The 26852-nt window shown below is 45.8% G+C and overlaps 1 protein-coding gene across 3 annotated transcripts in view; it reads right to left on the reverse strand.

Annotated features, from left to right (window-relative positions):
• The window catches only part of FRMD4A (FERM domain containing 4A), a 216649-nt gene that overhangs the window by 139242 nt on the left and 50555 nt on the right, over positions 1-26852 (reverse strand). For 2 of the 3 annotated variants that reach the window (XM_058532438.1, XM_058532437.1), the window contains exon 3: positions 9796-9890. In XM_058532438.1, the coding sequence (XP_058388421.1) occupies positions 9796-9890 (95 nt within the window). Of the gene's footprint in view, positions 1-539; positions 580-9795; positions 9891-26852 lie in introns of those variants that run through there. The other variant, XM_058532439.1, reaches the window with a different exon arrangement.

A 26852-nucleotide genomic window follows, 5' to 3' on the forward strand; every position in this document is an offset into this window, starting at 1 on the left:
GAATAGTGTCCACCTGAGGAAGTCTGGCCTCTTTTTCCTCCTTCTGAGAATTTCCATTTAGAAAAATATTTTTTCTATTAAAATTGTATTTTTCATTTTTGGTTACTCTTCTCTGAATACAGTAAAGGTGAAAAATAATGGGAAAAAGGTTTTCTAAGTAAAATGACTGAACGAGCTTCTCCCAGAAAGGTGGGGTAAATTCCCGTCCAACTAGAACACGGGATCTGGAAACAGAAAGGCTTGTGGCCAACTTCGTCTCTGGTCAAACCTGAAACGCTGATAATACCCCACAGGGATCATGCTGTTTCAAACCTCTGTGCCTTAGTTCATGTTGTTCCCTCTACCTAGAATGCCATTCCCCTCCTTTATCGCCCAATGAAGTCCATCCCTCAAGACCCAGCTCTCATGCGTCTCCAGAAAGCCTTCCCTGCCACACCTTCCCCCTGACACACCAGCCTGGGCTGGGGCTCCTCCTCGGACTCACAGCTTCTATCCTGGGCACACCTGTGGCTGCACTTCCTGAAGTCCATGGAACTTACTCTGTGTATGCATGCTTCTTCCCCAACAGACTTTTTTCATCTGAAAAATAGAGACCTACTTCATAAGGTAAACACGTGTGGATTTTTGATCAACTGGAAGATGTTAAGACAAATGTTAGACTTAATTTTCGGAGAGTAATAAGCTACAGTCCCTCCTTTCCTGCCTCTGAACATGTCCAGAATCTCCCAGGATCTTCTCTGTGAGCTCAGCCTCCTGCAAACGTGCCATATGCACGCTCTACACCATGACTTTGATCATGCTGTTTCTGCTAACTGGAATCTTCTCTCCATCCTCTTTATCTGAATGCTAGCCATTGTTCAAGGCCAAGTTCAAGTCTTACTTTTAGTGAAGTCTTTCTTGATTGCCTAAGTCTGGGGTTTCTTTCAAACTTCTCCAGAGCCTCTGGTTTGTATCATCTACAAGGCATTTAGCATATTCTTGTGAAATTAGTTATTTTTAAAACTATGACCTGTCTCTCCAACTAAGTTGCAAGTTTTCAACATTAAGAAAAGTCATCCCCAGAACCTAGCACCATGCCTGGCAAATATGAGGTCCTCAAAAGGATGTGCTCATTGACTGGATGACTACCTCCCAAAGCAATTGATCTGTGCCTGGATCTTAACTTATTAAGGTGACTGAGTGACAACATGGAGATGTCAATGCCATTGAAAGAAAAGTTTAATGTTATTCACAATCTTCCTAGAAAGGTGAAGCACACCACGTCACGCAGGGCCATGAGGGGAAGCACCAGTGTTGGTCATGAAGCAGAAAGGAATATGAGGAAGGCATAGGCCAGAGTCTTTATTGGGGTTTCCATGAGAAAGGCAAGAAAAGGAAGGGGAAACAGCTTAGGACTGGCTAGTTTGAACAATTCCAGCAGGCTTTGAGGCATAAGGCTGTCCCCACCTGTCCTGTACCTGGCCCTGGGTTAATATACAGCATGGGAAATATTGGCTTGGTGTGTGCAAGTTAGGTAAAGGGAGTGGTTCAGAGTATGGGCTCCAGGTTGCAGGGGAAATGTAAACAACTTTGGTGTTAGTTTGGTATTGTAATTAATGGATGCCAAATAAATACAGAATCTAAGAAAACTCATAACAGCAATCCATCCAATGGCTATATAGATTTAAATTTTAATCTTTTGCCTTACAATAATTCTTGATAAAGGGGCTGGCAGCAATAAGCTCTTCATGATCCTCACAAGGGAAATACACTAGAATGGTTCAAGACCACAGAGGTTTTATTCTGGCCCAAGTTCAAAGAATAAGGAAGAAGTGAGAGACAGAATGTTCTACATGTGCCCTCAAGATCCATCAATGGGCCAGGCTTGAGAAAACCTCACCCCACCCCAACGGCACCACATTACTGACCACACAGACAGCTGGGGATTCAACTTGGGTCTCTGAGGGCCATAAGTCACTTGGTGAAGAACCTCCAAGTGGGGACATTTAGCATGAAGAGACACAGACACAGTGTCACTTGGACACCACCCTGTTGGTGGTATCCTCACCACCCATTCTTCATCCATGTTAACAGAGGGCACATAGAGGAATGGATTCCCTCCCTCCCCGACAATAAACTTTTTAAAAGAATGACATTTTAGCAATGAATTTATTTAACTGGAAACTCCTTTGTTCCCAGCTATATATTCGTTTAGCATTTATCAGGCAATGAAATGACTAGAAAGTAAGAAAATGGCAGGACGCAGAGAGAACAAAGGGGCCAGAGTCACCCCAAATTGAAGAGTTTGCCTCTGAGGAAAAATGAAATTTCCTCTCTCCACTTCCCCTGCTTGAACTCCTCAACCCCAGTTCTGTGAGGGATGGCACCACACACACCCTCACAGGGTTCTGACATTCACGCAGAGGTGGGCTCCCCACACCTGGAGTCCTGGGACCCTCAGGTGGAAGGAAGTCAGCTCTCTCAATTTTATGTGCATTTTATGTAAAAATCCCCCCATGGAAGGCTGCTCACAAATGGAAAGACTGAGGGGACAAAGGACTTAACCAAGGTCCCTTATGATACCTGCCCGATGTTTAGGCAAAAGCTAAGAGATGGATTAAAAAGTAAACTGGAAACCCCAGTTGTGAGGCTACCACTTTCGGCTATAGTAGGACTTGTTAAAATATTTTCTGCTTATTGTATTGTGTTCCAAGTCACATCTCCTACACCAAGTATCAAAGATTCCTCCCTGGCCAGAACTTTATCTTTCCTATGTAACACCTCACAGTCCCAACATCAAGTCACCTCCTCAATTTTTTTTTCTTTAGTTAGGGTGGGATGGGGAGCAAAGAGATAAAAGGAGCATTTTCTCTATACAGTTTAACTAAGAGATGCCTGCTAGCTTGGTTTTCATTATTCTCATTGATTTTTCATTTGGGAACTCACATCAGTGCATTTGCCAATAACAAAGCAAAAAAACAATGCTCCATCAGACACTCAGAGTATTTTTTTTTTATTGCTTGAATGATAACTATCTTTAAAGCTGAGCAAGATAACACTCATTTGGTTTATGGTGGCAGTAGGTCAAACTGTTGGGTCAGTAATAAATATGCAATCGCTTCCAGGCAACCGAAATTGGACGCATTTATTTAACAGACTGCTTTTAGCTTCTAACATCTCATACACATAGATTTTTGGTTCAAGTGTTGGCACCTTCAAGAGAGATGGCCTTAAGGAGAGCTTTGCGGATAGAGAGCTACTGGAGGGAGGAGGGTGTCATAGGTCTATCTGCACCGATCACTTCTTGGACCCCAGGGGAGAAGGATACTCTGTGCCTTTTAGAGGTTTTTATCGTGGAAAGCTGATTTCATATGGAATGAGCTTCCCAAGAAAACCAAAGCAAGGGTATGAAGTTCTTACAGATGTTACTGGGTAGAGGGGGTGGGTGGAGAGCTCTTCAGATGGAAGAGTGTTTAGCTACTTGGTGTCCTGACTCAGAAGTACTTCTGCTCCTCAAGCACAGCTCAGGCGTACTGATTTAGCTAGAAACTCTCAAATAGTGGCCTTCAAGTGTGTGAGTGAGTGTGTGTGCATGTGTGTGTGAAAGAGGGAGAGCGAGCGAGAGAGAGAGCCTGCACCAGAGAGAGACACACACCCCCAGAGAGAGATTAAGATGAGGTGTGTATTGGGGAAACCAGATTACTAAATCATGGGCTATTCAGTCCAATTAAATTTATGGCTTTAATTCTTTCCTCCTCCTTTCCCCCCCGCCCAAAGCTCCCAGTGGATAGTTGTATGTCATAGTTGCATATCCTTCTAGTTGCTGCATGTGGGACGCGGCCTCAGCATGGCCAGAGAAGCGGTGCGTCGGTGCGTGCCTGGGATCCGAACCCGGGCCGCCAGTAGCGGGGCACGCGCACTTAACCACTAAGCCATGGGGCCGGCCCTGGCTTTAATTCTTTATTTACGGAGGAATTGTTTGGTCCACTATGTTCTCTTAAGGCTGTTGCAAATGTTTTCTTATAGTACCTTCTACACTGTATCTTATTATTTACCTCCTAAATTAAAACTACAAGCCCTACAAGGGATCAAAGTCTAGTTATTTCTGTACTTCCAGTGCTTAACAGTGGATGCTAAACAAACATTTGTTAAGGAACAAATACATCAGCTTCAAATACGGCCCACAGATCAATACTGTTGTCGGTTCAGTGGCTGCCATCCATGTATAGACACTGCTCTTGCTCTAAGTAAATAATCTCCCTATTGGGTGAGAATTCACTCTGTTCAACTAGTCCAGGATCTCAGCTCTACAGGATCACTTGCATTGGGAACGAAAAAATCAGGAGAAAGCCTGGATCCCGAAGGCCTGCCCTGATTGCCCCATTCTTTTTTATTTATCTTAGCTGCACACAGAAAGAATTCTCTAAAGCCCTTTTCCGGTCACTAAATAGAAGGTACCGTTGTTTGCCGTAAGGTCTGGCGGTCTAGCAGGCCGTATCCGAGGTGGTAATGAATGCTGAATGCCATGTTCGCAGAAGCAGCTATTACAGCCCAGGCACAGAGGTTGTACCATTGATTTTCTCCTCAGTCTCGTGGTAGAGGGCATTTAGTGAATGGAAATCCCAAACCTATTTCTGAATAAATTACTTTCCCAGAGCTGCCTCTTGTTGTTTCTTCCACAATTGGACAATTGCTTTCCTACTGTTTATTTTTAAATTGGAGATAAGCTTGAGACTGGGAATGCTTATCAACTAGACCCTTTTCAGATGACTCAGCCAATGCCAGTCATGGTTCTAGTCAAGAGACACAAAGACTCAAGCACACTGCAGAGCAGAATATTCTCCCATTGTCCTGGCATTGGGTCTGCAGATGCATTTCCAGTGCATCAGGGCATTCTGGACCTTAATCATCCAGATAAATCAGATTCCCCAAACAGTACCAGTCAATGATTCAATTAATTAAAACATAGTACGTTGTTAAAAAAAAAAATCCTTAATTGGTTCTTAAACTAGAATTCTGGCTTCAGGGTGTCTGTGAACCCTCTAAAATTTAAGCATAAATTATTTTGTGTGTAAACTTTTGTGGAGGCAAGGGAATGTAACTTCTTAACAAATTCCAAAGGGGTCTGTGATTAAATAAGAGGTTACGAACTACTCATTTTCTTAATTGGTATGTGAAAATACATTCTAACTGTACTTGGCTTTTAAAATGTGCAATGATGGCTAACCAAGTTTCTGGTCTTTCTCCCTCGACTTGCTAAATATTTCTTAAAGATTTTCATTACAAGGATACTCATTTACAGCATGGGACACACAATTCTTAAAATTTATGACAGGAGATTCAAATTAAAATTTAAATATATTATGAAAATCATTCCTTCAACTTGGGATGTGTTTGACGATTTCTGCTAAATAGTCTAAAACTTGTTTAGTTATAGCTTTTGATGATGGGATCTCTGTCAACAATTTTTTAAAAATTTTAAAAATTAAAAACTTGAGTGTTATGGGTATTTGCATATGTCTAAACTCATTGAACTGTACACATTAAATATGTGCAGTTCTTTGTATACCAATTACACTCAATAAAGCTGTTTTTTTAAAAGAAACCCAAATAGAGGAAACAAAAATTATGACTGAGAATAGATCAGATAACTAAAAATAGGGCTTTCTTGATTTAAATCATACAATCAGAACCAGGAGCTCTGGAAAAAAAAAAAAAACTACTTGGGTATTAAAACAGCAATGGAAATATTTCAAGAATAAAATGTAAAAAGAACTTTTCTGAAATGATGGATACCAATGTTTGACCAGTGAAAATCTCAGTGATACTATTTGTGCTCATGGAAACACTAAACCTGAACTTCTGAGTTGGTTTTCAAACTGTCAGGTTTCCAGAGTCTGTTTGGAATGGAGAGAGTCTAGAACTTTGCAGGCCCCTGGCATGTGTCATGATCGGCCCCAAATATTCAGTTTGAGTGACATCTTGTTGGATTCTCTTGTTGGATCTGGAGGGAGGGAGTAGAGAAAATTGACTCCAACATTCTCTTCTCTCTAGAACAGGGGTTTTCAAATTAGAATCAACTGAGAAGCTTTGAAGACTCTCCGTGCCCAGGCCACACCCAGACCAATTAAAGCCGAATTCGGGGGTGGGTCCCAGACACTGGTATTTTATAAAGTGTCCTCGGTGACTCCAACATGCAGCCAAGGCTGAAAACCACAACTCTAGCAAAACATAATGATTTTAAGATCAAATTATACCAGGCTCTTACTTTGTTTCACCATGTTTTAAAGGCTGCCAAAATGTCACTGTTTGCATGTGTCATCACCTACAGATCATCTACAGATGACCGTCTATATCTCTTTTTATTAGGGCAGAGTTATTAAAAATAAAAGAGGGCTAAATGCAATTGAATCCTGGAACAGAAAAAGACATTCATGGGAAAACTAGTGAAATTTGAATAAAGTCTATAGTTTAGTTCCAATAATAATATACTACAGTACCAATGTTAATTTCTTAGTTTTGGTCAATGTAACATGGTGTGTAAGATACCAAGATTTAGGGAAGGTGGATGAAGCGTATATGGGAACTCTCTGTGCTATCTTTGAAACTCTTCTGTAAATCTAATTACTTTAAAATAAAAAGTTAAAAAATTAAATTAAAAAAAGAAGGCCGAGCTAGTACTAATGCTGCAAAATTGTGGATTAGCTAACAATATTAAATATCCTTGGGCATAAAGTCTTGCACTGTGGATTTAGACACTTTATTAAAGAATACAACTTCTAGTGTGAGAGAAGCTTAGAGAAACTTTCAATTTCCTGTCTACATTCTACTTTATATATGTTTTCTCCAGGCCCATCCAGATCCTACAAAATGTCATCAATAGTAGTTAATATTGAAAGGCTCACTGACAATATATGACCTAAGAGTCATACATTCTACTGTTAGGAATGATAATGCTTCTGGTCATATCTTACACTTGTACAGTATTTTACAGTTTATAAGCACTTTCCAAATGTTAGTCTTGTTTGATTTGCATTAGGAAATAGGCAAACACATAGGGTATATCGAGCTGGAATAAAGCATGCAACTTCTCCTGCATTTTATTACAAAATATGTAGGGTAGCAGCTGCAGAAATCACACACACACACACACACACACACACACACAGACTACATGACACAGTACACATGCACAAGTTGAAAACAAGGTTATTAAAAGATCTAGCGCCTAGCGCGGCCCAGAGTGAGGGCTGGGGGGACGTATTATAGCGCTAGTGCTTACTGACATACGATCCTTTCCTTCCAGGAAAAGGAGAAAAGTTCAGATTACCAAAGAGGCCACCAGCTAACATCTGTTGGCCCCAGGTGTTGTCCTGACTGTGTCCTGAGTCACCGCCATCCCTTTTGTTTCTGTCTCCTTGTCCTAGTCCCTTGGAGGCCAGGGGTTCTTGATTTCCTCAGAGCCCCTGACACTCGCTGTTTCCCCCGCCATGGTCAGGCCCATCTGCCAGTTCGTTTTCAGGAAGTGTCTGCCAGCTGCAGCTCTTTTCCCCTGATCTGCTGGCTGCCTGCCACTCCTGCAGTCGCTAGAGAAACCCTCCCACCCAGACTCAGGTGAAGGGGACGGTGGTGGCCACACTTTCTCTGGACCGCGCCAGAAGATGGCTCATATCCTCTGCATCACCTTCCCCCCCAGAGCCCTCCACCCTGCCCATTCCATCACTCTAGGGAGTGAGACGCCTTCCTCCTTCCTCCAGGCCTCACACACACATACTCATGAGCAGGCATGCTTTCCTGGCCAGCCCAGAGAACCTGGCCAGTTAAGACCCAGAGCATACGGCTGCACTCAATGGGACAAGTGGACCGTGCTGTGGTTCCCACTCTCCTTTCTGTGATGTGTGGCTTTCCTGCTCCCATCTCTCCCTGGAGGAGAGTGACTTTGTACCTTACAGTGGATTCCTTCTGGTCAGTGCTGTTAGGGCACTGATGTGAAACATTCGGAAGGCATGTTCTTCCTCGTTGGCCCAGGACAACATGCCCATTCTTTGATTCCTGTTTATTCAAAAGGGCAGTCGAGGGGCCGGCAGTCTAGTGGCGCAAGCGGTTAAGTGTGCGCGCTCCGCTGCGGCGGACTGGGGTTCGCCAGTTCGGATCCCAGGCGCGCCCCAATGCACTGCTTGGCAATCCATGCTGTGGCAGCGTCCCGTATAAACTAGAGGAAGATGGGAACGGATGTTAGCCCAGGGCCAATCTTCCTCAGCAAAAAAGAGGAGGATTGGCATAGGATGTTAGCTCAGGGCTGGTCTTCCACACACACACAAAAAAAGAGCAGTCTAACTGGGACCACCTAGAGTTCACAAGATCTTTTAGCAGAGCCAACCTACTTGAGAAATATGAACAATGGGATATGATTAATTCAAACTTCTGGTTTCCTTCTAATTAGTGAAAAACGTCTGAACAGTAATTTAGGGGGTTTACAGTGATTCTCAGGAGAAAAGGCAGAAAATGTGCATTTGTGAAAGTAGTTGTTCTCGATGTACAATTGTCTGAAAGTGTTTTGCTTATTACTATGCTGGCTCCGTCCCACCACAGCCCTCCAGTTCACAGTCGTGCTTCCTTGGCCCTACTTGCAGGCACAGCAATCTTTCTAGACTAGGCCATCCATTCCTGCCTTCCTTCCAGCTCAGGTCCCTAGAGGCTGCAGGGCCAGGGGCCAACCTGTTCCTCTGGCTCTCTTGAGGAAAGTATCACTCTGCTCCCACCACCTGCTCCCTGATCACAACACCACCTGAAATGGGGCTAAGGTAGAGGGCAATCCTCTGTTCCAGTTTGCCCAAGACAATCCCAATTTACACCCCCTTTTACTCACAGGGTCACAATTTGGATAACAAATCCTACAGCTACCCTATCTGTTTGTATCTCCCGAGCTAAGTGCAACCACATGCAGACACATCCGATCACCTCTCCTCCTGACCAGTCTGGATGCCTACTGTCCTCAATTTTGAGCCCATCCTGCCTCGATGGCACCATCTGATTGATGTGCCATGGCCCCCCCATACTATCTTGTCCAGCCAGTAACATAACCCTGATCTATCAGTATTTTAGGAAACCTTCTCTGTAATTCTAACAATTTGGAAGAGTGTGTGTATGTGTGTGTGTGTGTGTGTGTACACAGAGGAAAGAAATTATGAAATGTGCTTAGAACAGCTTATTTTTATCTAGGAATCTGTGCAGATATTCACTGTGCTCTTTTGCTAACAGTATATTAAGAAGGAAATTGAAATTTTAGTAAAGATATTCCTTAGTTACGTTGCAAAACACCACCTCACAGAGCCAAACCGTCAGACCACTGAAAGCAACGATGCGAATTTTTGATTTTTACATTCTCTCTATTTCAGCTTAGACAGTGAAACTGCACAGACACTTTTCATTTTGAATTTATCATCAAACTCACTTCCTGTTATTGTTATTCCAACACTGGAAGAGAAATGTTTCACTTCCAGAAGTTTTCATTTAACTTTAATAGAAAACAAACTCATACAAATCTACGTTTTGAAAAAATAAACATTTCGGTTCTGCGCACGAACCTGCTTGATTATAAGAACTAGTCTACCTAATAATTTCATAATATTAGCATCACCCTAATTATATCCTTTGGCCGTTCCAGGCATGATCACAAGGCCTTTGAAATTCGGATGATGAACTTGGAGCGACCCCACAGCACAAGACCCAAGTGGCCCACAGCTGACTGCACCGCTGACAGTGGTGACAGGGGGACAGAGCGATTTCAGGTTCTGAGGGCTCCTGGGCACTTACGTCTCATCTGTGAAGGCGATTCCAAAGTATTCCTTTTCCTTCAGATTGAAGTGAGAGGCTACGAGGTCAAGCAGCTCCTTGGCCAAAAGCTTGGGCTGGAGGAAGAACAAAATGGAAAACAGGTAAGCAACGAGAGGCGACTTTCCCTAAAACACGCAACCTCAGGTCTACATACATTTTAAAGAGGTCTAAAGCTCAAGTGCATAGACATAAATGATTTTTATAACACCCAAAGGAGGACACAGTGAGGATGCCTCTGAGCAAAGAGCCAAGTCCAGGGCCATCAACAGATTGAGACCCTCTGCCCTGTTTCCTCAACAATCAGTCCACGCTCACTGACGGGGCTGAAAAACCCTGTGGCTCTCCTTCCCCACAGAGGAGAACATCTGACGCTGAACTGACAGCAAGAAGCCTTATTTAAAAATATGTAAATATAGACAGATATATTTCTCTCTATATATTCAACATACGCTTATATAGTATTTGCTCTGCGCCAGGCCCCGTTCTAAGCAGTTTACAAACGTTGGCATCTCTAATCCTCATCACAGCCCTGCGAGGTGGCCCTATTATCAGTCCCATTGCACAGGGAGGAAACGGGTACCCTAAGATTAAGCAAGTGTTGAGGTTGGGATTTGAATCTTGGCTCCAGAGACTCTGCCCTCAACCACTCTATAGGCTCCAATAACTTAAAGTCTAAACAATCAAAGTACCCTTCTGCAAGAAATGTTAAAATAGAGGCCAAAGGGCCTTGGGAATAGTATTTAAGAATAAACTGAAAATTTACCTTCCATTTGCCTTTCCAAAAGAGCACAACGATCTTTACCTGAGAATGTTTTTATCATAAACCCTTTCCTAAACATCTCTGCCAATCTACAGGAGTGCGCCAGAGCTTCAGGCATGAAATCACTGTAGACGTTTGTATTGTCAAACATCACTCACTTTGCTCTGTCACTGCTGAGATGACCACAGACGGCCAAGCTGTGAGGTGGGGGAGGGGGAAAGGTCGTCTGATAGAGAAATGGGGCTAAAAGGAAATAGTTACTTCTAAATTAGCATCCAGGTCAGGTATATGCAAATGGATTGCCTTTACTCTACCATAACTGCTCTGTTCCAAGCATATTTGCTGGATGTCTCCAAGCTCAGAAAAACCCGGTTTCCAGAAAAGAAAATGTGTGTGTGTGTGCGCACACGCGTGTGCGTTTAGGCACATTAATATACCCTTTCTGAGTATATTTCCTATTCCAGTAGTTACTCTGTTGCATTTCTGTCAGGAGAGTGGATAAGACATTTAAATCAAGAGTTACAGGACAGTTTGGTTTCTTATTTCACTTTTTAGGTGCTGCTATGGACTGCGTTGTGTCCCCCCAAATTCATATGCTGAAGCTCTAACCCGCAACATGATGGTACTTGGACATGGGGGCTTTGGGAGGTGATTAGGTTCAGATGAGGTCATGAGGGCAGGCCTCCACGATGGGACTGGTGTCCCCATAAGAAGAGACACCAGAGAGCTTGCTCGCCCTCCCTCTGCTCAGTGAGAAGGCTGCCATCTGCAGGTCGGGAAGAGAGCCCTCACTAGAACCCAACCAGGCTGGCACCCTGGTGTCCGACTTCCAGCCTCCAGAGCTGTGAGAAAATAAATTTTGGTTAAGTCACCCAATCTGTGGCATTTTGTTACGGCAGCCCCAGCAGACTAAGACAAGCGCACTTCCTTTAACTCAACAGACGTTTACTGAGCGTCTGATACGTGCAGGGCACTAGCCAAGGCTGCAGGAGATACAAACATGAGCAGCACGTAGCACCTGCTAATAAGGACCTAGACTTTTATCAGGGGCACAGAGTAAGACTAGTGTTCATTTTAAAGAGCCAACACCGACGGCTGCCCTTTGCTGCCTTAATCCTGGGCTCACATGATTGCAGCCTCCGGGCCTCAGTGACCATCAATTTACCAATGAAAACAGCCGGCAAAGACAGTAGTGGGTTTGAATCTAGGGCATAGCCTCCTCCCCCAGAAGACATAAACCAGCAGGAGAATCCATCTTGATAAATCAACACCACCTAAAATTCTATACTTCCATTCATGCTAAAATTTGAAAAAATGAAAAAGCAATCTCTGTAACCAACAGGGAATTCAAGACTTTATGTAAGACCCTCCTTCAGAAAGAGTAGAAATCTACCACAGGGGAACGCAGTGGAGGAAATGTGGCATATCTCAGAACGTCCCTGATAAATCACAAAGTTGAAGCCCAGATGAGGGAGTCTTGAAGCTGCAAAGTGTGTTTGCCATGGGCTGCTGCACGCTCTGCCAGCACCACCTCCACTTCCAGAAGAAAGCACTTCCAGAAATGCTGCCCAGATAGAAAGCATTTACCATAGAGGTTGTCACTGAATGTGAGGTAGCATGGTGGATTTTTAAATAGCAACACACCATAATTTGTCTGTCCAAATGATTGCCATCCCTTTCAAAGGAGTTACAGTATTTCTATGATGCCTGCTAGTTCTTAAAACATTTTTGATCATCTTTTGGGTTTGCCTTTGAAGCTTGTTATCACATTTGTAAGGGCACCCTCACTGGTGATAAATCTTGCACTCAGAATGGATTTGATTTTTTTCAAATCGTGTCACTTGAAGTCAAGTCTAGTGAGTGGGGACAGTAGGGAAGGAGGAGGTGAGGACACTGGTCAAACTGGTTTCATAAAATGAGGTGTGACTACAAAGTAATCATTGTGGGTTCTCGGGGGTTCTGGTGAGGTTTCCAGCCCAAACATGGAAACAACAAAAATAGGATTTCCTTTTCTTTGAGAGTTAAACTTTAAAGCCAACATCTCAATGGAATTGATTAGAGATGCATAAATTTACCCAGGAAGAGAAAGAACTCTCAGGGCTGGAAGAGTTTATCTGTAACAGGATTAAATACAGCAACGGTTGCACAGAATGGGTGGGGTTGAGGGGAGGCTTGTGTGGGGAGGGGGCTGGAGGAGTAGGTTGGGAAACGGAGATGAACTGGGGAAGCAAATGTGGTCTTAGCCAACAGGCCCTGAATATTTGGGCCCCAGGGGTAAGACCTTTCATTTGGCAGAAATGGACTTACGGGGCTACTTTAGCTGATCGTATTAAACATTCAAATTACCTAACTCTCCTTCTTCTAATTCCATGCCTTCCAACAACCTATTGAGCCATGGCTATGTCCTTGATACAGTGCTGAGCACCCCACTATATGACTGCATTATCATCTACAATAAGACACTATCATTCCTTTGCCAATGAGGAGTCTGAGAGTTGGAGATGTCAGGCAGGCTGACCTTAGTCTCACAGCATAGCCAGGACTTCCAACAAAGTCAGGCTGGCCTCAAAGGCCACATGCATAACCCCTCTGCCATCCTCCCTCTGCCGACCCTACTTCCGGGGTAAGAGGTCAAGGATCATGCACCCTGAGGGCCCTGCCTGGGTGAAGGTTACATTGCTCACTTGAAACTAGTACACTGACATTATGGATTTATACATCAGTACTTTGAACTTGGGTTAATGTGAGTCTTCCTCTGAGGATGAAAAATCAGGTCTCTGAGCCTGCAGCGCTAAAGAACTGACTTGACACACTGAAAAATTCACCAGAGTCATGGATGCCACCCTAGGAGCCTTGCAGAGACTGACTTTTGGCCTCTCCATGACGACATATCCCTTGATTTAGCCTATCACTGCAAACCTTTTTATATTGGAATTTCTACAGTAAGAAAATGAATTTTCTTGGTGACTTATAAGTTGAAGGCAACTAAAAGGCTCTGAACAATAGCAGCATCACTGGAATAAACTATCATCTCACACTAACTCTTTTCAAGGACTGTACCTATTTGGATGCATATCTTTGGTTAAAAAATAAAAAAGGTTAGTCCTGTTACTTTATACAACAGTTATTACAGATCATATGCACTACTGTCAGTGAAGAAAAGCCAACATTTATCACCTAGAATTTACAAATGGGGAAATAAAGGCATAGAAGGGGGAGACATCAGATCCCACAAGACGTTGAGGTGACAACTCCTGAATCTTAAGTCCCTTTAGAAACCACACTCTTTCTTCCGCTATTCCAGCGACTGGTGATGCCCCAGCTGGCGGCTACTCCATCAGTGGGAGTAAGAGCCCCACTGGCCGGATGGACGTGGAGCGTGAGTGAGAAATAAACCTCTGTTAAGCCCCCGGGGACGTCTGGGGTTGTCTGTCATCACAGCATAACCTGGCCTATGCTGATTGATTCAGACACCGAACCTTTAATTCTCTGTATGGTTGGTTTAACAGCACGTAAGGCGTCAGCCCTGTAACTTTCTGATCTTGCAAACGAAGACAATATCCCACCTTGACGCGATGGTGATTAATGAACTACATTGTTCCGAACGTTTCTGAAACTCATTTAGAGAAAGTCGCTGGGTAAGCAGAAAGCTTTATGCTCTTATGCACTTCGGAGGGATGTTTGCAGAATCCTGCTGATTACAATTTGCCAACTACTTGTGCTGTAAACATTTGCGGAGCTTGCAGGGATCGGGCTGGGCACGAGGCCGGAAAGGTGGCCTGTAGTCCAGCCAAGCTCTACAGGACAAGCTGGACAGAGGCCTCCAGGCCGATGAAGCGAGGCAAGCCCCGCGTGTCTTGGGTTAGAAACAGCCCATTCTGGGTCACTGGTGCTGTCCCGGCCCCATGAGGTCACTGCATTTAAGACTTGCCCTCAGCCTTGTAGTTAACTCTGTTCACTCAGAAGCTTCTCTCTTCTCATTTTCTTTTCCTATGTCAGACACTTTCCAGCTTTTATTTCTTCTTCCATCTGACAAATAGAATCTTTTTATAAAGGTCGCACTCAAAATGCACTGCTTGGTGAAGCTGCTTGCAGAGCTAACAGGACGGCCTTTCCAACCAACAGAGCCGGGAAACCGGGGCTTCGGGCGGGTTCTTCAGGGAAGAGGGCAGAATAGCTCTTCGTCATTGCTGGTCTGACTCCACCACCCGGATCAGAGGTCCCGAGGGCTCTGGACTATTCCAGTGGGAAACCACACATATACGAGCACATATAGAAGGCCCTGTCTACTTCTCAGCCTGCCTTCCGAGGTGAGACATGATTGGACCGTAATGACCAAAAGAACACTTTAGACGGGCGTAGGGCTAAAAGCGCTCTAGGCACATCCCCATGACGATGACCCTTCCCGGGTCCGTGAGCCGTTCAGGCAAAGTCTGGGGAGAGGAATCTGATGACAAGGGGGCACCCTGGACCTCTCCAATTCTCCACACTTACATATTATACTACCACTGTACACTTAACACGTAGACATCCCAGATAGACGCCCTTGGACAAATTCTATAACCTCTCTGAGCCTCGGTGTTCTCATCTGTAAAATGATGAACCAGACTGATGAACTGAATTCCTGCCCTAAAATATTGTTCTTAGCCTCATCCTTCCCTAGACACTGCCCAGCCTTCTCCAAGGTCTATTCACCCATTATAAAAACCTTACAACCATTCTGAATCCCTCACCCCAATCTCTTAAATCAGTTAACATAGTCCATCTTTCTTATATAATTTTGGGCCAGCTACTTAACCTCTCTGTGCCCCAGTTTACTCAGCTGCAAAATGGGGATGATGACTATACTCCCATCACAGGGCTGTTATGAGGATTAAATGAATTCATATTATCTGCATAAAATGCTAAGACAGGCCTGGCACACGATGAGTGTCCTCTGTGTTCATTCTTATTCCAGACCCTCATTACCTCACTCATGAATTATGATAAACTTCTAAACGCTATCAAGTTGTAAATGCCAGCCTGGCATCTAAGACCATTCTTTGAAGTTAGGCCCAGTACACCTATCCAACCTCTCTTCTGTCTAATTCCTACAAAAGTACTCATTTCTGGTCAATCTTTTTGTATTGGACGAAAGAATACACCAATCTCATTTTTATTTCCAAACCTTTGCCCACACCATCCTCTCTCTTCCTCCTTTCCACTTAAATTTTATCCTGCTCAAGGCCCACTTCTTCCAGGAAGCCCTCCCTGACCATCCCACCTCCAAATGGTGTCTTTCTCCTCCATATTCCTGTAGCATTTTCCACATGTACCTCATTCACTCTGTGCATGCATGCCCTTGTGTTGTGATAATTTTAATCTTTAATAATGTTTAATTGTGGTAAAATACACATAACATAAAGCTTACCATCTTAACCATTTTGAAGTATATAGTTCAGTACTGTTAAGTATATTCGCATTGTTGTGCAACCAATCTCCAGAACTCTTTATCTTGCAAAACTGAAACTCTGTCCCCGTTAAATAACAACTCTCCATTCCTCCCTCCCACTAGCCCCCGGCAACCACCATTCTACTTTCTGTTTCTATAAATCTGACTCCTCTAGGTGCCTCATATAAGTGGAATTATACAGTATTTGTCCTTTGGTGACTGGCTTATTTCTCTTAGCATAATATCCTCAAGTTTCATTCACGTTACAGCATGTGTCAGAATTTCCTTCCTTTTTAAGGCTGAATAATATTCCATTGTATGGATATATCACATTTTGTTTATCTATTGATCCCTCATTGGACACTCGGGTTGCTTCCCTCTTTTAGCGATTGTGAATAATGCTACGAAGAACACAGTGAATTTTGTGTGACATGATTCATTACACCCTGTAGTGGGCTAAACGGTGGCCTCCAAAATGGTATGTCCACACCCTAATCCCTAGAACCTGTTACAGGTTCATTACAAAAGATGCGATTAAGATTCTTGAGAGGAGGAGCTTATCCTGGATTATCGAGGTGAGCCCTAAATGCAATCCCATAAAGCCTTATAGAAAAGAGATAGATAGGGAGTTTTGACACAGAGATACACACAAGAGAAGGCCATGTGAAGACAGAGGCAGAGATTGGAGTGACGGAGCCACATGTCAAGGAATGCTGGCAGCCACCAGAAGGTAGGAGAGCCAAGGAACAATTTTCCCCTCAAGCCTTCGGAGAAAATATGCCTCTGCGGAGGGCTTGATTTCGACTTCTGCCTTCCAGAATTGTGAGAGAATACGTCACTGTTATGTTAAGACACCAAGTTTGTGGTGATTTGTTACAGCAGCCACAGAAAACTCATACACACCCTCAGACTGAAACCCCAAAGATCTCGTACCCCTCATAGTACCTGGCCTACAGCTCCTAATTGTAGGAAACTCAGTATGTCTTGGTCGAGACACAAGCAACTTGGGCTCTCAGTTGAAAGCCCTTTATTAGTATTTGCATTCTCTCCTTTTAGTACCAGTGACTTAGATGAGGAAGCCACACACAGAAGTTCCGGTGCAGAAGCCTTTGTCTCAGAGCTGACCCAGGGTCAGTCAACAGTGGCGTCAACTCAGCGAATTCTCCCCTCAAGCCCTCTCCTGTCATCCACCATTCCCTTGGGCATCTCACACATTCTAAATCAAAGGAATTGTCACTTCTGAATTAATTGCATTAAGGAAATCAAAAGGCTCCCATCTGTGCTTCGCAAGGAACCATGGCCCAGAGACTGAGTCTCTGGCCTCTCCCTCCTTCTCAAGGCTATTCTGGACAATTCGCTTCTCACTACAGCACACACAATGACTGCTGGGCTGCCAGGGGACAGCTCCACAGCTGGGCCCCACCCATCTACCCAGATGGCACTGCCCAGGGCCCCGAGCCCCATGATGGGTGATGCTCTGCCCTGGAAGAGTGGCCACAGCTGGGAGTTGCAGAAAGAGTCGGGTGCTGAGAGTGCAGAGAAAGCAGGATCAGTCTGCCCTTTCTTTGCAACTTTTCTGAAAACCTAGAGGGAGAGCGGGGAGTGAATCAGGGCAGCTCTGACTAAATGATGCCTAAGCACAGGGTCTCTTTGAAGCCTGCCTGTAATTGTTTCCCGGAGCAGCTGGGAGCCTGCCTCCCACCCCCCCCTCCCCCTGGGGCCTGGTAATAAGCAGGCAGGCACTCATTGGCTGCTCATTATTCCTGGGGAGGGGGCGCTGGGGATGGAGAGAAAGCATGAGGTCATTCTGCAGTCACCCTCTGATGCTCAGGCTGATTAGCCAGGGAGGCTGGCTTCCTTCCGGCCCTCTCTGAGCAGCCCCTGGGTTCTGTGGCAGGAGGCAAACAGAGGCTACTTCCTTTATGCAGGCTGACGGAAGAACAGTGGGGCCTGCACTCGCTCTTCTGGCTCCCAGGCACCCCAGATAGATAGGGGGGATCCTAAAGCTACGTCGGTCCTGCCAGAGGGAGCATTTCTCTATCTCAGAGGTCCCCCATCCAGCCTGAACCCCAACCCATTAGTGGACAGAGACAAATGCTTTACCACCAACTTAGGAGAGACCAGCAGCAGACTATCCCAGCAAAGCCAGCTGTGGACACAGCCAATGCGAACACTTGCTGTTTACTCGGTGCAGCCTCGTCCCTGGGCTGTATCAGGTGTTTAAATGAACTGATGGAGTCCATCCTCACCGGAAGCCCAGGAAGTAGACGCCAGGATGACTCCCACTTGATAGGGGATGGAGCCGAGGCACAGAGAGAGGAGTAACTTGCCAAATGCACACGGCTAGTAACTGCCAGATCCTCACCCCATGTAAGATGGGCGCAGGTCACCTAGAAACGCTGGATTATATAAGGAGCCAGAGAGACCAGTCACCAACCCACTGAAATGACAGAGGAGGAAACTAAGGCTCAGGGGTCCAGGAGTCTGCTTAAGTGGAGCCAGGACCTGAGCGCCTACCGCAGTCCTCGGGCCCTTCTGTTATTCCACTTAAGTGCGGACAGAGCAGGTCATTTCAGAAAAGGCTGCAATGCTCTGAAGCAGGAAGGAAAGCAACCCAAAGGGCGTAAATGACAACGGGGTCCTGGCAGGTGAAAAGCTGCCACTGGCACACACCACGCTAAGCTCCAGGTTTCCTGCCCCCACCCCCCACCATCATCTTCTGCAGGTCCCCCCCCAGGCTCCGGGCTGCACGCTGGGCTTCACTTACATCATCCCATTTCATCTTCAAAGCAACCCTGCAGTGTTTTACTGATGAGGACATTGGGGCTTAGAAATGTTAGTGTGCCCAAGGTCACAGCCCTCCAAGGGCACAGGGCAGACGAGGGGCCCGAGTCTGGGACTGACTCCAAAGCTTTGGTTTTTTTTTTTTTTTTTTTTGTGAGGAGATCAGCCCTGAGCTAACATCCGCCAATCCTCCTCTTTTTTTTGCTGAGGAAGACGGCCCTGGGCTAACATCGGTGCCCATCTTCCTCCACTTTATATGGGACGCTGCCACAGCATGGCTTACCAAGCAGTGCATCGGTGCGCGCCCGGGATCCGAACCAGCGAACCCCGGGCCGCCGCAGCGGAGCGCGCGCACTTAACCGCTTGCGCCACCGGGCCGGCCCCGGCTTTGGTTTTTTAAATGCTGGATACAGATCCAGCAAGTAACAAACAGCCCAATCACAAGGGGTTTGAAGCCGCTTTTTTTAAATGCAATAGAATTCTGCCAGACAATAAATTCCCGGTGATCAGGGATCAGGTTCTATCAACAATGCAGCCCGGCAGCCTAGCACAGTGCCTGACACACAGTCGGTGCCTAATAAAGGTTTCTTATTGGTGCAGCGGGATAGACGAAGGGGTCACGTATTTGATTGTTACAGCAGCCTCGCAGGGAAGCTGCCACGGAGAGGACGAGACCTACCGGCTCTCTCAAGGCAGGTTTGAAGCACAGAACTGCCGAGCAGAGAGAGTGGTGCTGCAGGGAGGGGCACCACTAGAAGGGACTGGATGCCATTCGCTCAGATGCAGGAGTCAACGGTTTCAATAGGATCAGAGGATCAACGGTTTCAATAGGATCATCCTCCAGGCACCCAGGAAGGAGGCAGTGATATATACTTTGGCAACATTACTTGTGTACTCAGGAAAGGCTATGTCGTGTCCATCTTCCTAACCCCTGTGTCCATGTACCTCTTCCTCCCACCCCACCTCCTCCCACCACGAACTTCGGTCAGTCGGCTCCTTTAATTGCTTCTCTCCACCTCCACCGCCATTTCTCTCTCCTTCCAACAGGCTCGGCCATTTAATCCAGGGCTCCCAGGGAACAACCTTTTCCATTTGCCAGTTGTCCCTCCCCTTACACTATTCCTACATACTATTCTGTATATATATAAAGAATAAATACATAATTTACTCCCTTGTTCTCTTTCTCTGATCTCCACATAATTTCTTCTAATTTTGCTAAGACACAGCCTGATCCCAGCACTGGGAAAAGTTGGCGTCGCTATCAGTCTGGGAAGCCGAGTCTTCCTCATCCGTGCCTATGAATGATCCCCAATGGGATGGCTTTGACAGGCGTACATAATTATTGCTCCTCCAGAAATGCAAAGTGCTTTTGCCAGCCGGCTGGGGAGCCTGCTTTATTCAGGATCTGGCCCCCTCGGGACTCTGGGCAGGCGGGCAGGTGTTCATCAGGGAGCACCTGCTGATTAACACAGCCATCCCCAGACTCCAGCCCGCTCGGGGCAATGTCACAAGGACTGCTCATCCGGGGTGGCTCCCCTCGGCAGCCTCTCCGCATTCATGAAATGATAACTGTCTCGGTGAGGCGAAAACACAAAAGACACGCAGTACTCAGCTTGCCTCTTCCAGATAGGGCTGTCACGGCTGCAGCCCCAATTCGGAGATATTTCCAGCAAATATGGGGATGCTAAGGCTCTGGGATTCAAGACTCATCTTCCACGGTCGTCATGTCTACCACGTCCATGTTTTTCCTTTAAAAAGAAGCCCGCTCTTCATACCCTGTTATGACCCTATCTCGTCCGACAATGAGTAATAAATTACTATGTTGGATGTAAACCGTCCATGCATTCACAGGAAGGTGAAGTCAGCTCTCCAGGATAAGACTGGCAGACTGCTTACCCTTCCAGTGGGCCAAATAGTCCCAGGACCAATTCAAAGTTGAGGTCTTCATGACATTGCACACCGAATTATTCCCTTTGCCTGATGCTCAGGGAAGAGGGAGAAGGCTGTCGTCCAAGAGCACAGGAAATCAGAGCTTTGCAATAAGCTCTGCATGGTACCTACGGCAGGCACGAAGCCTTGGGCAAGGTTCAACACTCCAATCGTCAATTTTGTAGTCAGCAGTAGCTGGGAGCCCTTAAGAGTTTCATTTAGTAAAGGGATCATAGAGAAATAGGGCAGAGACGAAGAGTAAAGGTGGGGCCATTTTTTGGGACAGGTAGGTAGGTTGCTACCTTTCCATTGTAATACACAGACAGGGTGGCACCTGCTGTTTTCTGCCTAGGGCATGGCTGGCATTCGAAGAATGTAGCTTCATCACCGACTGGAAAGAGAAAGCTTGCCTTCTAGTATGATGGCGGGGACAGTGGGGAATTATGAGGGGGGCAAAAAAATTATGTATATATAGTCTGTGATTGATCTTAAAATGTAAGTGCTCCTTTCATGAAATCTGCGCAGTGGATTTGTAGTCAAACCACAGGGCTTGGAAACCCAGTTCTAGTCGATGTGTTAACTGATCAGCATTTACTTTCACTCTGAAATACTGGGACAATAATATCTACCTCACACGGTTGTTGTGAGGATTCAATAAATGATCATTTATAAAGTACCTGGTGTGTGAAAGGTGCTCAATAAAACCAGGTTCCCCTTTTCTCCTTCAATCAGTAACTGAATCCCCATAAAATTACTTATCCCCTCATCGCTTTGACAAGGACCGACTCTGATCAGAATCAAATCCTCTTTTGAGGGAACTGTGACATCCTTTATCTCAGGAACCGTGAATAAATCATCACCGCGCAGTAAAGAGAAGAGAAAGCAGACGACTTCCCTTGGAGCTGAACTCATGTGGGCAGACCTGCCGTAAATAGCACACCTTCTCGGCTCCGTGTCTGCTCAGTAACATCCGCCTCCGTTCACTAGAGTAATTCACCTTCTCTCATCTGCCCCTGTCTCCCGCTTCTTTAGGGTTAAAACGACATTTGTTGGCTAGAAGAGAAAAAAGTCTCTCTCTCACTCCAGTGATATGCCCGGAGACACGGCACTGGCTTTCCAATGTTCGTCAGCATTTTAATTTGGAAGTTCCCCAAGTCTCCTCCCCGCAGACCCTTTCCCCATCGCTCTTGCAAATTGCTGGCAGGTACACGCTAGCGAGAGACACTGCACTCTGCCGATGATGTCATTCTCAATATAATTAAAAAGGCACTCTCGCTGGGGCATGAGAGTCATGAAAAAGTGCACAGGTACTGGTGTCCTGGGAGGTGAGAGAGGGAAAAGCAACTTCTGGCTGAAAAATATTTATTCTCAAAGAGCAGTTGCATTCAAGTCAGACAATCAACAACGCTAAAGGCTCTGCAGCCCCTCCCTGGTGCTGTGCTAATGAAGTGGATGAGAACAGATGATGAGCCGCAGGGTCCAAAGAGAAATTGTGCGCCCCTACGACCTCGTATTTGGATCAAAAATACAATTGTATTATTAACCGCCAAACCTCCGTCCCCGGCCAGAAGGTTTTAAATGGTACAATTTTAAATGGTATAAAATAGGGGGATTAAGAACATAAGTAAGACAGAGTCCATTGAAGACCATCAGGCACACTAGATAAAATAGCGCCTGCCAGTGGCCAAGTTTACTAGGGAACATGGGCTTCGTCTGCAGACCAGAGAAGCAGGCTGTGTTGACACACACAGGCAAGCCTTTCCTGGAAGTACACCGAGAAGGAATTTATCGTATGGTTCCACACGTAAGGGCAGTAGATGGCACGTCTTCAACATAGTTTCTGGGGATGACAGAAATGTAGCTCACGTGAAATGTGGCCTCGGATGAAGCCCAGGACATAAGCACTCTGTGTACCACTCCCACCGCAGGGAGCAGACTTGAAAGCTATCTCCTAAAACCCAACGGGATGTTCTGGGAGAGGCCTTATGTTAGATTTATTTACCTAAGTGAATTTGGCCGGAAATGTTGGAAGCAATATTTTATTAGGTTTTTAACACATGCTAATGTCGGCCATGAGGCAGCTTGGCATGGAGATTCTGTCTTGATTCTGAAGCCCCATAAGAAATATGAAGTCAGTCCCGATTCAGGCAAAGCGAAACAGCCTCCTGCAGGCTGATAAGGCGAGAGGAAGGAATCCCGTCCAAAAAATCACACTCAAAGAATCACGTTCAAAAAGGCGAAAGCACATGAACTGAGCCAAGTGCTCTTGGATCTGAGCGGGATGGACCCGAGGCGCTGGTACACGGCCAGGAGGCAGGATATGGCCTGGATCTGCACTTTCTCTTGGGCAAGTCTGCAAGCACACCCCTAGGAGATGGGCAGGGGAGGCTAGCACACCCCTAGCCTCCCCTGCCCATCTCCTGGTAGGTGGGAGAGTGGGAGGGAGAAGGGGTCCCTCTGCTCTTTACTACTGGCCTCTCCCACTGCTTATCTGCTCCCAGGGCCTCCATGCCCCTTCCTCTTTCTCTACTGCCCAAACTACCTCTTATTCAAGACCCCGCATGGTAACCCCTCTGCAGAGCGAGCTGCCTTGATCTCACAGACGTCTCTCCTGTTCCTACCGCAGCCCACCCAGCAGCTCCATGGCTGGGCTCCACACCCACAGAGGTCCATCAGCCTCTCCTGATGCACTCGTCCCACCTCATTTTCATCTTTGTTCATAGTCTATCTCTCTTCAAGAATGACCACGTCTTGACAGTAGGAACAGTGTGGTATATATCTTTGTTTCCATAGAACCTGGCCCAAATGATCAATGTTAAATGACTGCACAGTTGGATACATGAATGAACGAATGAGTGGTGAGTTAGAGATGGGATTTGAGCAAGAGAAGCCTCTGTATTGATAAAAAGCAGTGTTCTCCTGAGATCCATGCCCAGGTCAAGCTCTTCTCAATCCTTGCATGGGCCTTGGGTGAGTTCATCTCTTCTCCTGGTTCTAACTCCCACCAAATTCCAGTGTCTCCCAAAGCCAGCAAAGACTCCTTTCTCAGCAAGCGTCAGAGAGGCATCTTCAACTGCTGGGATCTCTACCTGTTCATTAGGATTCTTCTAAAGAAGGGGCCAGCTTAGGGCCAACACCTTCTCTTGCATGTATTATCCTGTTAGCCCCAGCCACCCGTAATAAGCGGAGCTGAGGAAGCCTTGGGCGAGGTCTGCCAGTGGGAATAAAGGAAAGCCAGGATAAAGGTGCACATCCCAGCCTTTGCTTTTGTCACCTGCCTGTCTCTTCATGTCAAAATCGTTTCATCAAAATAAATCAGGGCCTGGCAGGGCCATCTGCACCATTTAACTGGAAGACTCTCAGTGAGATGACTCCTGTGCAGTGTGGAAGACCCTCTGACCCCTCTTGTCACTGGTGTTGGCGCCTAGAAATGACTCATCTGGGGATTTGATTGTGCGCTTCTCCCACTTCCCACTTGCCCTTGCCCACTGTCTCTCTAAGGCCTTCCAATTTCCTTTCCAGAGTAGAGTCAATACACTTTACATTCATAATAGTGTGTCGATCTCCGAGAGAAATCATCACAGGCTGTGACCCCGTGGCAGCAAGTGTCACTGGTTGCTAGGCAGAGTGTCCTCCGGGCAGGGAGCTGTCACTTCTGGCCTCCCTTTTCTTCATTTCCAGGAGGAAGGGTCAGAACTATGGCCCAGGTCACAGGCACAAAAGAGATTTTGTTGTCTGTGCTGCTGCCTTTCAAAGCCGCTCAGAAAGACGCCTCTCAGAGAAGTCAAGGATTCAAGACGGCACCAGCGTTAGAATGAGAAGGTGAAAAAATCATGAAAATATGACATCTCTTCCTCCCTGAGCTTTTCCAAAGTGATGGTGTAGTAGATCTGAGCCCTGGGCCCAGATCAGAGATCCACGTTCTTGTTCTGACTCTGCTGGCCACAGAGTTCTATGGTTCTCAAGCAGAGGGTTTGGGAGACGTAGTCGACTTCCAAATGCTTCATTTCACCAATTCCCAGCCTCCTGCAGAACCAGCATGAGTGTCCAAGTGAATACCACCCAGCACTGCCATCTAACACTCTGTAAAAGGCTGAAAGGAAAGTCTGACCCTGTAAGTTCATGTTCAGGGTCCTAGAGAGTGTGAGTATGTGTACACGCATGCAAATACGTGCTCAGTATCATATCTTTTGATTTTAAAAATTATTCCAGACCTATGTCTTTCTACATGACACTTCTTGATTGGAAAGACGCACAGAGAGAAAGGTGGGGTCCTCACTTCCACAGTCTCTGCTGGGTTTCTAGACCAAAAACGACTTCTCTGATCTCCTAGGAGAGCTCCCCCGGATGACATCGACCTCAGGGGCTGTCATCTGGAGACCTGAGCATCGAATCGCAGCCTTAAGAACCCAGGATCATTGTTAGTAAACAGGAATGCTTTGGAGTCAGAGGCCTAGACTGGATCATGGCTCATGGGATCATGGCCACACACGTGAATTGCTCAGAGCTTCAGCCTCTTTTCTATAAAATGGGTATAATATCACTGACCTTACAAACGTCAAGAAGGTGACCTAAGACAGCATGTGCAAAATGCAATTCAGTTCTTGACACATGATGATGATGTAACGCTTGTTAATTCCTTCCACGCTTTCTCTCTGCACTTCCCCTCCACACCCCAACCTCTATCTACATCCTCATCTGTAGATTTGATTCTACAGGTTTAGGGAGATGACATGATCAGATGGGACCACGACAATTATGAGAACTCAAGAAAAATACAAATACTCCCCTTTTATGTCTGGAGAGACTGAGCCACCAAGGCTGGACAGATGACCCCAGATCACAGGGCTAACAAGGGGTAGGGTCTGAATTCAAACTTGGGTGGACTGACTGCTGAGTCTTCTTCAGCAGAGCGTAATACCACTTCCTGTCAGGGGCAATGTTTAAAACATCTCTACCATTCCAAAGAGAAGCTATAATTTAATGCCCTTTAGGGTACCCTAAATGTCCTAGCATTCTGTCTGGTCAACCAGTAGGCTGGGTGGTCCCACAGTCAAGATCAAGAGTAGAACATTCCAGAAAGCCAGAGGGCACCACCCTTAGCAGGACTCGCCAGGAATCTTTTGTGTTTTCTGGATGGAGGGTGAGTGTGGGTGCAGGAGGCAGAGGAGAGAGCAGCCTCTGACCATGGCTTCTCGGACCTCTCCCTTTCTGGAAGCTCCTCCTGGCCACTCTCCTTTCCTGAGATTTGGTTCAGCGGCATTGTTCTCATCTGGATTTCCCATCTCTCTCCAGGGAGCACCTTCAGGGCAGCACGCTGACTCTAGCCTCTTTCAGGCAGCAGATCTAGAGGAAAGATGGTCTGGACTCTAACTGGGGGGGGTCTCAGAGCCTCTGAAGAATTGTCACCTCCTCTTCTCTTCCTGAGTTTCAAGCAGGTCCGGGAATGTTAAGCAGGGTTACTCTTTAAGCCTACAAAAGTCCCCCCTAATCTGCAAGGGATACATTCCAAGACCCCCAGTGGACGCCTGAAACCGTGGATAGTACTAAACCCTATATATACTACGTTTTTTCATCTGCATACATACCTATGATAAAGTTTCATTTATAAATTAGGCACAGTAAGACATTAACAATAATAGCTAGTAATAAAATAGAAAAATTATAACAATAAACTGTAATAAAAGTGATGTGAATGTGGTCTCTAAGTATCCTACTGTACTGTACTCACCCTTCTTGTGATGATGTGAGAGGATACAATGCCCACGTGATGAGATGCAGTGAGGTGAATGGCACTGACATTATGACATGGTGTTAGGCTCCTACTGATGTATCATCAGAAGGAGAATCAACTGCTTCCAGATACAATTGACCTCGGGTAACTGAAACCTCGGACAGCAAACCTCAGACAAGCGGGGACTGCTGTATTTGTGCTTATGAAAGCGAATTTTACAGGCAGTATTAAGTGCCTTTATTTCTTTCCCCTAAAGAGGCTATGATGTGAAATTCTACGAGGGTAGAATTAACATAGACATTAAGAATTCCCTCGCTAAGAAGGTTTTGACTACAAAAATCTTTCCAAGAAGGCTGCAAGGTATCAGGGACATTTTTTTTCAATTATTTTATTGATGT

The sequence above is a fragment of the Diceros bicornis genome, chromosome 36, assembly GCF_020826845.1.
Source record: "Diceros bicornis minor isolate mBicDic1 chromosome 36, mDicBic1.mat.cur, whole genome shotgun sequence".
Taxonomy (NCBI): Eukaryota; Metazoa; Chordata; class Mammalia; order Perissodactyla; family Rhinocerotidae; genus Diceros; species Diceros bicornis.